The 12,270-nt window shown below is 34.7% G+C and overlaps 1 protein-coding gene across 1 annotated transcript; it reads left to right on the top strand.

Moving 5' to 3' along the window:
* Positions 1-882: 882 nt before the first annotated feature.
* LOC138709275 (uncharacterized) lies at positions 883-11,590 on the top strand. Its single transcript, XM_069839931.1, has 2 exons — positions 883-919; positions 8,280-11,590. The coding sequence occupies exon 2, from the start codon at positions 8,293-8,295 to the stop codon at positions 9,766-9,768; it is 1,476 nt and encodes a 491-aa protein (XP_069696032.1). The 5' UTR covers positions 883-919; positions 8,280-8,292; the 3' UTR covers positions 9,769-11,590.
* Positions 11,591-12,270: the final 680 nt, after the last annotated feature.

Raw genomic sequence — 12,270 nt, 5'->3', positions numbered from 1 at the left:
ACTAGCGCACGGAAATTTCAGGTTATTCCTGTGACTTAACCGAGAATTGATCCAACTTTATTTATATATTGTATCTAATAAAGTAATGTGTTAGCCATATCCCAACCTAATTTGTAATGTAATTTTGTTTGTTGGGAGGGGGGCTAACGTTCGCTACCAAACTCCAATAAAAATAAAAAAAACAAATAAAACCAATTAAATACACAAAGTTTCTCATGAAATTTCGGCCAGTGTATGGGTCTGGTGCCTACCCAGTATCGTGATGCACTTGAGAAGCTACGATAGTTAGCGAAAATCCGGTTTCGAAAACCAGCTATAATCATCGTGCTAACCACACGATACTTCCATCCCGGTTGGAGGATCGTCCACCTCTGCTTCGGCATGTGAACGTGAGGCCAGCAGCCGGCTGGTCGGTCTTGGCCCTTCATGGACTGTAGCGCCACGGATTTACTTTAAATACACAAAAACAACAAGTAGTAGGTGCTTTCAGTGAGGCTAAGTTAGCGGAAAAACGACATATTATTTAAAAGATAGACCTCTCTTATTCAATTACTACATAAATTTGGTATACTTTATACATTTTTATAGGGCTACATGCGTTATTTATTACTACTATTTTGAAAAAAAATAATTTAAAGTCGCTCTTTTGTATTCTTTAGCATAGATCGTAGCATATTAAGCGTGATATCATTAAGATCTGCTCCGTGGTTTACCTTTGTTCCCAGTACATCTCTTCAATGAAATTACCTAAATATGCATTATACCTCGCATTGAAAGACTGTAGGTAAAGTCAAACTATGATGTTGGCAGCATGTAATATGGAATTATGGGTACATTTGGACATGAGTGCATTATTTTCATATTTTTTCTGACATCATCATTCTGGAGTTAAGTTACTTGCAGTGTGTGCTCGCTTAAGGTAAGTAGCCTACAATAACTTTCAAGAGCGATTTCATACTGTTCCATTTGATGTTCTTTAATGTTTTGCTGTGAGCAGATTGAGGAATAGTCTCTGGTATGTACAATGGTTTGGTTTATTGAAATACAATCGAATCTCTTAATTATAGACCAGCGATGCCCAACTTTAAGCGAAAGAGGGGATTGCGGATTTACTTCCACCCTCCCTTTACGGAACTATTATGCATTTATGTACTCATGACGTCACAGACTTCTCTAATGTCGCTTTGTTACAGTGGGGTTTCAGTTAATTTTACTGCCATTATTATCGGATGCAAAGAAAATCAAATAAGCTTCTTGAACACTTTTCTGTTAGTGAATTTTTTTGCACGGTTTACTTCTAACCAATTCATCAATGTGTGCCACAAAAGATGAACAACAGAGTCTTAAAATGTAGACCAAATGATAATTCCCTACCTTGTTACGATACTGGCTTTTTATTCGATTCATTTTCAAATATCTGTTCAGAGATATACAGGGTGTTAAAAAGTACGGTACCCAATATTTTAGGAGGTGCTAGTATGCATCAAAACAAGAAAATAATGTCTATTAAACATGGGTCCTACAACACATACTTTCTGAGATCTTAACACTTGTTCATAGGAGATGCTCAGTGTGACGTCCATTCCTCTGCCCTTTGGCGTAAGGAATCACGCACCTTTGAAATTTGTTTTAATACGTTAATAAGAAAGTCCTGATAACAATCCCCAGTTAATCTCTGTAGTAGCACGTATTAATCTATCACCAAGAACGCCTGTCCATAAGTTGATTGAGAATCGGTGCTGATGCCTTTTTCTTCAACTGCATGGGGATTTTCATCAGCCTCACATGCTGATTACGAAAATTCACAACACCATCTCTGCTGAACCCGCTCATATCCGGAACCAGACTTTTGTTTTCAATATTCCTTGCGACGTATCAGTATTTCATGCCAGGGGTGTCAACTACGGTATGATTATCAGGTAGTCTGCTGTATTGCAGGGCAGAGAAATGCATTGCCATGAATGGACGTCACATTGATCACCTCCTATGAACATGTGTTCAGATCTCAGAAAGTAGCCTATGTGTTGTAGGACAAATATTTATTAGATATTATTTTCTTGTTTTGATGCATACTATCATCTCCTAAAATATTGGATACTTTTTTAACACTCTGTATGTAGAACCAAAGATTGTCATTAAATGTGCAGCAAACTTTCGCAATCTCGGAAATATTTTACTGGGCAAAGATTTAAACAAATCCCAACCTTCTTTCTGAGAATATTTCGTGGCTGTAGAATTTTGAAAAGTGACTAGGCCTAGTTCCATTTGCAGACCACGTGGAGCATCTTTGCAAGCAAAATTAAACGGATTGTTAAAAAGACTAATTTTCGCCTCTATTGTTTTCAAATCTCGAAATTTGGACTCGAAAGTGTCGTATAGTTCCTTCATAATTGTTGCATATTTTTCTAACAGCAACATTTATGATTAAAATCAGTTGCAATCAGCCGTTACTGAGTGAGTGATCGAAGGGGAAGTGGTTCATGCTCGCTGTGACGTCATTAGCTCTCAAGAAAAGAGGTTGGACTTCGCTGTATACAGAATGCAAGGGGTATGTCATTATTTTAACTGATGATTATTCATGTCATAAGGAAGAAAAATTGTCCTCACAATTGTTTTCTAATTGCAATATTTAAAGAGTTATTAAAGTTTACAATATGCAACGTTTGACAACGTTCCTGGATGGGAGGAGGGGGCTTACAGGTAGGCTACACGGTACAGCTGAAGCGGGGACAGACATACCGGTACAAAACAGATGCTCTGTTCTAATCCAGGGCCGGACCAGGCCAGCTGTTGTTTACATAAAACGCGCAGCAAATACAAACTTTCAATCTCATTAATAGAACATTATGGTAAATTTCCATTTTATTTATCAATATTGCTCCATTTCTAATTGTATGTCTAAAAATAAACAATCATTTACTGCACAAAATCAAACGAACGTTTTTTTTTTCTAGTGCAAAATTTTAATCTCTCCCGCTTCCTTAAAGCAGTAACATTTTAAAGAAACTTAAAGTTTGCAGGTTGTTATATTTGGGGATATGATACTTGACGAAAAATCACTTCTAGATAAACCATTCATAATTTGTTCTCTAAGTTCAGTTTATTTTCGTATCAATACGAACTCGTTAAATTACATTTGAAAATTTTACATAACGATTTATATCAGATTTTCCACGTGTCCGCCGTCGTTCTGAAGGCAGCTATCACATCTTCTAGTCCAGTTGTTGCGGATACGTCCAAGACTCCCAGTTTCTAATAATTGTTGAGAAATTGTTACAAAAGTTCGCCGATTAGGTAACCTTCTTTGCGGAAAACGTTCACGATAGCCTACACCCTTCTTGTCTCACTTGAATTACGACGATTTTCTCCATAAATTAATAATATATTATATTCTTAAACTGTGAATGACATTGTAAGTTATTTATTGAATACCCGGTACTGAACTGCCATCCGCTCGGCAGTAGAACTATGGACAGGGACCTTATACTCAGCTGACTCGTACTTACGTCTGTGCAGAGTACTGCCTGCTGAACATGTTTCCACGTCTCCTACGTCAGAATATTGACAAATTTAAGCATGAATTTTTATTTAATTTCACGAAAACGTAATAGAACATAAATATTTATTTAAACTAAAATTAACTCTTTGCTAGATGAAGGTAATTCGGTAGAAAACGTGGTCAATATGACGAACATCATCGAGGATCAGTGACAGGTTAGATTTGTATGTTAAGGTTTTTGGTATACCTACCAAAAAACGTATAATGCGCAAGACATACCAAAAACCTGATCACTGATTCTCGATGATTTCCGCCACATTGATCAACGTTTTGTACCGAACTACCATGCAATAATACCGATTTCTTCATAAATGAATGGGGGTCAAATGATTTTATTCAGGTAGGCCCTATAAAACAAAATTCAAAACATTCAGATATAGTCACCATTTCTTTCCTCTTAGCTAAATGTTTAGTAGTCTTTCTTCTAGGGAATGAATAGCATTCAGAAGAAAATCTTGTGGAATATCTCCTGATATTTTACAAGTTTCTTCAATGGCGGTAAATTCCAGGTCTTACATCTCAATCCATTTATACTTTGGAATCTTCTCAGTGCCCTTGAATAATATCTTTTTAGATTCGTAATAAAACTGAGTAATGTGAATTCGTATTTGTACAGTCAAAACCATTCTGGTAATATTTGAAAAAAAAAATACTGACTTACTCAAGCGTAGCTTGGATTGCTGCTTACTCATTTCATTTGCCGTTGTAACAATAGTGAAACAATTTAATTTTGAATAACCCCATATTTTAAGTTTAAGATTGAAATATGAAATTTTTTGTTTCCTTTCTATTATATTATTTTGTTATGGAAGATTTACGAACTATTGCAGTATTTGGATTTGGGATAGTAAATAATGAGTTATTTTGACAAGTGTCTTGTTTTAAATTTGAGATATGAAATATTTTAATAGCTTAACATTAAAGATATAAAATTGGCATTTTTAAAATGATATGAGAATTAAAGCAAGAATTGACATACTTCTGAATAATGTTGTAAAATACTACCTTTAAGACTAACGATGATTCATACAGGAACAATGAAACACCAAAACACACAATAACAATTTAGAAATATTTATCAAGAAGACTCAAAACCTTCTTCCTAATAAAATTTGGTTACCGCTACTCTATCACTGTTTCATTAAGATTAGTGTACTGGTTACATAGTCGTCGGCAATTCTTGACTCGAACCAACCCCTGAACACAAAGCAGAGGGGGGAAGGTGTTAAGGTATGATCTCCCTTTCCTTGGCCATCACTTGTTCATTCAAAGTTAAGCAGTGTTCAAGTAAACACGACAGGCTCAGTTGTGATTTGGTTTGATTTTTGATATACGCAGTCTGATAGCTGATTTCATGAAAGATTATTTACAATTATGACGGATGACAGAATTCATTACCGCACTTATTTGTAAAATTTGTGATATTTATGCAACTTTTCTGTTTCAGGGTGTAAACATTTCTAAATTAATGAATAAAAATTGGGTGACAGATTTGATGTTTCTTGTCGATGTCGGAACTCCTTGACAACTTAAGTCGCTGTTTACATGAGAATAATGAAAATGTTAATACATATAAATTCTTTCGTACGTCCAATAGATGTATGGAAAGCAAAGATATCAGAAAAAACTTTATATAATTTTCCCTTCACACTTGCAACCTTTGAATGGACTGAAAGTATATTTTAATAACAAACTATTTAATAATTAAAAAAACATGGAGATTGATTTTCAATTGTATGCAAATCCGTTTACTGTGGATAGGCTATAACAAAGTTGAGGTAATATTTACAAGCAGAAATCGCAGATCTAATAAATTACACTTATTTGAAAAATCAACGAGGAAACTTGGCAGGAATAGATATTTTCAAAATGCTTAGAAAGTCAAAATTCCCTATTCTTAGGTTACTTGTCGACAATATCATGGCTATTTATGATTATATATTACATAAAATACCTGTTATTATCCGGTTGACAAGCTTTTGTCATCCAGTCTGCTCTCAAAAATCTGAACGTTTGAATTTATAAAACAGTTACATTACCGGTTGATCTGTATGGTTGTGAAACTTGGATTCTCACTTTGAGAGAGGAACAGAGGTTAACGGTGTTCGAGAAAAAGGTGCTGAGGAAAATATTTGGAACTAAGAGGGATGAAGTTACAGGAGAATGGAGAAAGTTATACAACGCAGAACTGCAGGCATAGTATTCCTCATCTGACATAATTAGGAATATTAAATCCAGACGTTTGAGATGGGCAGGGCATGTAGCACGTATGGGCGAATCCAGAAATGCATATAGTGTTAGTTGGAAGGCCTGAGGGGGGAAAAAAACCTTTGGGGAGGCCGAGACATAGATAGGAATATAATATAAAAACAGATTTGAGGGAGATGGGATATGATGGTAGAGACTGGATTAATCTTGCTCAGGATAGGGACTAATGGCGGGCGTATGTGAGGGCGGCAATGAAGCTTCGGGTTCCTTAAAAGCCATTTGTAAGTAAGTATACATGTGAACAGTTTTTTTTAAATGGTTGTAAAATGAAAGAGAATTTCGCGTATCACAGACAGACATCTCGTTTTTCAGTTAAAATTGGCTACATGCAGCTTCACTTATAATTTTTAGTTAATTACTCATCCATAATAAAGTTTAAATTGTGTGTAAAGTAACAGAAAAAGAAATAAAATCAAAGAAAAATGAAAAAGAAATGAACAAATTTCACTGACATAAACTTAATTGAACTCCTTTTTTTAAACATATTCACTGTCCGTCTCTGTGCACTGAGAACTTGCAATAGTGAAGGAGTTCCCCGCCTTCTCCTTTACGTCCCTCCTTTTACCTTCCGCTTTGTGTTTTGCGGGCTGTATTTTATGACATCATCTTTGCCGACCAGTGGTGTAACATGATGTTCTTAAAAAATATTTTGTTTTAAGAAGTGGAAAGCAATCATTTAAATATATTTATAGAAAAATATACTAAAATAAAACTTCATGTTCAATAACGCTGCGTGAACATCATTTTGCACTCTGCTGTGGAAATTTTTTAACTCTCTTAATGGGCGTTATGACACGTAAGAATATATGGGTTTCGTCAGATGAAAAATAGATGTAACTGGGAGGTTCATAGGTCATGTTACCACGGGAATATTGCCACCTAATAGTATAACGATACAGATATGATATTCGGTATTGTTATTAGTATTACCACTATTATTATTATTATTATTATTATTATTATTATTATTATTATTATTATTATTATTATTATTATTATTATTATTATTATTGTCCCGCGCCGTGGTGTCGCGGTCTAAGGCATCCCGCCTAGGACTCGCGTTACGGAATGCGCGCTGGTTCGAGTCCTCATGGGGGAAGAAATTTTCTCATGAAATTTCGGCCAGTGTATGGGACCGGTGCCCACCCAGCATCGTGATGCACTTGGGGAGCTACGATAGGTAGCGAAATCCGGTTGCGAATACCAGCTATAACGGCTGGGGGGATCATCGTGCTAACCACACGATACCTCCACTCTGGTTGGATGATCGTTCACCTCTGCTTCGGCATGTGGGCGTGAGGCCAGCAGCCGGCTGGTCGGCCTAGGCCCTTCACGGGCTGTAGCACCACGGATTATTATTATTATTATTATTATTATTATTATTATTATTATTATTATTATTAAATCAGTAACTAGTAAATAACTGATAATAGTCATCAAAAGATTAAAAAAAAAATAAATAAATAAAATGGAGATGTAGCGTAGTCCAGTAATTATTTTATCCTTCAAGGGAAGATGTAGGCCTATATATTCAGGCACGTATATAACAATTATGGTAACTTGCATACAAATGGCTTTCAAGGAACCCGAAGGTTCATTGCCGCCCTCACATAAGCCCGCCATCGGTCCCTATCCTGTGCAAAATTAATCCAGTCTCCATAATCATATCCCACATCCCTCAAATCCATTTTAATATTATCCTCCCATCTACGTCTCGGCCTCCCCAAAGGTCTTTTTTCCCTCCTGTCTCCCAACTAACACTCTATATGCACAATTATGGTAACTCTTGCTGATAAATAATAATAATAATAATAATAATAATAATAATAATAATAATAAAATAATAATACTTGTTATGCTTGTGCATTCAGCGTAATGCCCTATAATGTCGCTTCTATATACTACTACTAATTGAACCGTTGAGCAAAGCAACATATTACAATTTCTCCGACAGAACAGCGAATAAATTCCTCTTCCCATTCTGTACGAACAGAGGGTTTGTAGAGCGACATGGTATCGACACTGCTTACCTTCAGTACGTGAGCGAGACAGAGAGCAATGTATAGGAAACTCCCCTTACCAGTATGTCTTTGATTACACGATGCAATCACGATACCCAGTTTGGTTACCTGGCCTAGACGCACCGTCCGCTCCTGTCTGTAGTGTTGGGAATATAGTCTCTGCTTACCTAACTTGTTAGTGACCAAACACTACACTACACTTAGTTATCAGTAATGCAGAATTGAAGGACATTCACATGTTGGATCTTCCAACGTTCCTTTGTTTAATTTTATAATTTATTTTGTCTCGTAGATGATAATGGAAACAATTCAGTTTTATTATAATGTACAATATCTGTATACTATAAGAACGTAATATCATTTTACTTAATTTTGAATAAAATATATGTAAAATGCAATCAGTGTTGAAATTTATCGTATGATTGTTTCAGTAGCAGCCCAGCAATGGACGTAAGCCTCGAGAACATCGCCTTGAAGACATGTTTGAAGTTTCTTGACAGTGCTTGCTCTTCGTTTCTCGAGGATACAGATGATACACTGAAAAGAAAGGAAAGAGCAACATCATTTGCTGAAAGGTTCAATAAATTATGGACTTCGGTAGTTCCATCAGTTTTAGCTAATTATTTTACAAACGCGTACCTGAGTCACATGGACTTTACCCACAATCAGAATAGAATGAGAACTTTGGCACGATGGAAGATTGACATTTTGTTAATAGTGGGTAACGGCTTATTTCATCCAGAAGTTACCACCATCGAACCACATCCCGACATGTTTTATTGTATATCTCCAACTTGCATTTCTAAATTCAACACAAATTTGACGGAAGCGCTCGTCTTCAATAGGATAGAGACACTTCCGAAGCTACTTTCCCTGCAAGTCGTATTTCACAACAATGTTATAAAGACCAATATGAAGAATGTTATTTTTCGCAATTGTCTGAGGGCGTTCAGTGGACGGTGCAGCGATCAAGATCTGAAAGTTCTTGTTACTTGTTGCCCGAATTTGGAGAATCTTCACCTCCAGAGCTCAACAAGACTGACAGATGTCAGTGTGGAAACTATTCTCTCTTTGAAATTCCTAAGGTCATTTTTTGTTGGAAAAACCGCAATTTCAGATAACGGTCACAGAACACTTGTATCAGGTTTGGTTAAGATGGAATTTCTCATAGACATTAGCTTTGTAGCCTTTTCGGCTTTGAAATGTGATGATGTCTCTCAAATTGTGAACAGCTATCCATTTATTTGCAAATCTTCAACTATCAAGGATGAAGATTTCATGATTCTGAAAAATATAAGGACCCTTGAAGGAGTGAAACTTAAATGTACAGTTAATGAGTTACTTTACCACATTCAGGAGTTTGTACCTAGGCTTGTGTATCTGACATTAGACTTGGAAAGTTTTGATATAGATATTACTTCTATTCAACTATTAGGAGTCACGTGTTGCTTACTAAAGTGTTTTAAAATAGACGCCTTTGTTTCCAAGGTCATTGACAGCGTTTCTGTTGAACTGTCTACACCTGGTTTTTTGTCCCTCGAATGTCTCACAGTAGACTTGGATGTAGACATTTTCGCCCAAAATGGGCATGTAGTATTAGCGAAATACATAATATCAAATTGCACAAGTGTGAGAAGGTTACGTGTTGGACTTGCTAAGTTTTGTTCCAAATTTGAGTTCATGTTCGAAGTGTTTAATGTTAACCCACTCGGTTGTTTGGAAGAGATGTACTGGGAGTACGAATGTGAAGGTTGTGATGATACACAAGTCGCAACGCTGATGGTAGATAACTGTCCGTATCTTGAAGTTTGTGGTGGATTTTCTAAGGTTCGTAGTATTTCGAAAAGCAATAAAGTTGTGAATTTTATTCGACACAATGGTGTAAGGATCACACCTGCAAGTCTCTGTAAACAATTTTAATCATATTTCAGATATCCCAAAGCATGAACTAGAATGCATTTGAGTTTTTTTAATTGTGACTTTGTAGTGTATGTTTTAGGCTACTGAATCATACGCATTCATAATGCATTGGAATCTTTCTATTCTTATCTTATTTTTGCAATTGAAATCATTAAAATAATGGAATATATTTTATTCCAGGTTTTAAATTCACTTTATTTTACTATATGTTCATTCGCGGGATTGTAGGTATTTGTGTGGAGAAGGCTGGTCGATAATTCATAATCAGATATTATATTATATTTGAAAAAATCATAATACCTATAGAATTTTCAATATCGTGTACGGGGGAACTTTTAATATACTATATACAGCAATTTTCTTAAGCTTGAAGTATTTTGTAACAACAGACTTAATTAAAATTATGGGTTACTTTCTGAACGAATATTATTTTATTATTTTTCAAGTCTTTAAGTTCTGTTTCTATTTCGTACTTTCTCGTGAGAATATGATGATTTTTCAGTTTTATTTTTTATTTAATTCTAAATTTATATCAAATTTTATCGACATTTTGTGGGATTTATGAAATGATTCAAAGAATTATAACAAGAAAACGGGTTTTAAATTATTCTGTATATGTCTCGAACGCATTTTGATTAGTTCTACAGACCACCAATTGTGACAAGAATTTAAACCATACAATATTTCATGTTATGAAAAAATGTAAATTACTGTAGATGTAGATAAGGTTTTATTACAAAACTTATACATTGTGGTTGACGCACTAGTTCTATCACTGACCTAGTAATTAATTCTTCGTCGCAAGAATATTCCGCGAACACCAAAAACATTATTCTGTTCATGACGTGTATGCTTTCAGTAATACAAAGTGATTAAAACAGACACACAAGAGAAGCGAATTCTTTTACTATTATTAAGTTTCTATTGTAGGTAAACTTCAGTTCTTGTAACAGTCTTCACATTGCATTTCACAAAGATGGTGTTTTGTCTAAACAAAATGTACGAATTTTAATAACTTATGAAATGGAAGACGGAACATGCATCTTATTTGACGCGTGAAAATCTCGCATACTACTATGGATGGAAACATGTCATTGCGACAGTGAAATAACTTTTAAGTAATAGTATGACTGTAGTGTTTCTGGATATGGATTTCTTGTCTCGAAATAATTTTTATATATCTACAATTCATCGCATAAATTTGACAAGTATTTTAAACATCTTGTGTATTAATGTATTGTTTTTAACTTTCATTATGTGTGTTATATACTTGTATGAGAACTATACATGGTAATGTTAAACAATAAGCTCGTCAGTTGTTGAACGGATCGAATGGTAAGACATTGAGATTAATGTCCGATTATAGCCTACTAGTATAAATGTTACATGCTAAAAATTTATGCTTGTTAATCACATCGTGATTTCATAATGATATCATGAGCTGTGTTAACTTTTCCTGTAAATCACTACTCCTATGTTAATTCTTAATCATTGTATTAGACGTCTTGTAAAATATTCCGTATATAACATTTATACTAATATAATCGAACATTAAGCTCTATAACTTACAATTCGATTCATTAGCTGACACGTTTTTGTTGTTTAACATTACGATGTTCAATTCTGACGTAGTCAGCTGTGCGACATAATTGGCTGTGATCAGTTGTAATATGTGATGTGAGTAGAAAAGAATGGAAGTATGCCCAAGATACAGAACTCATTCTGAATATTAATAAGAGATTGTATTTATTTTTCATAAGTACTTTTATAGGAACTCTTTAATCATGTGTATTGCAGGAGGAATTAAAGAAATGTGATTAAATTTTTGTGTATACAATTTTCTCTTCCCAGTTCCTGAGTTCTCTAACGGCAGCTAATAATGCTGATAAGTTCATCTCTTATTGATAGAAAAATCGCGATTGTATTTTGGTCTGATCCCTACTTATCCGTTATACTCTTAAAAGTAGCTATTACTTCCTATTTTGTTACTTTCTGTACGAGGAATAAAAGTACAGTATAAACTGTGTGTGAACTTGCTTACTCAGGATATTTGTGTACCGTAATAACATACCGCAGCAATTACTATGCAAGCTATATCTCTTGTACTGTATTGTTACTACACACATTATAGCGTATTAGTATTCAGAAATCAAATGTGCGAGGTTTCAAAATGAGCGTTCTCAAACATTAAACAGAAAGAAATGAGCTACTTGTTTTAGGTCTAGTGCACACCTACATAATAATAATAATAATAATAATAATAATAATAATAATAATAATAATGATTTATTTTAGCTGGCAGAGTTAAGGCCGTAAGGCCTTCTCTTCCACTCAACCAGCAAAAAGTGTATATACATATGCATGAACTTACAAAGAATCCAACAATTTGATTTAGACGAGAGTTACATGTATACAAAAGTTATTTACAAATTAAACAACAAAATACTATGAACTATTAATTAAACACTGAAATAAACTGTGTAGCAGAATTAAACTAAAATA

The sequence above is a fragment of the Periplaneta americana genome, chromosome 11, assembly GCF_040183065.1.
Source record: "Periplaneta americana isolate PAMFEO1 chromosome 11, P.americana_PAMFEO1_priV1, whole genome shotgun sequence".
Taxonomy (NCBI): domain Eukaryota; kingdom Metazoa; phylum Arthropoda; class Insecta; order Blattodea; family Blattidae; genus Periplaneta; species Periplaneta americana.
Note: the sequence above shows the minus strand (reverse complement) of the source record. Positions and strands in the feature narration are given on the sequence as shown.

What these genes read in the sequence shown, in the direction of transcription:
- LOC138709275 (XM_069839931.1), top strand. Translation starts at nt 8,293, where the DNA reads ATGGACGTAAGCCTCGAGAACATCGCCTTGAAGACATGTTTGAAGTTT.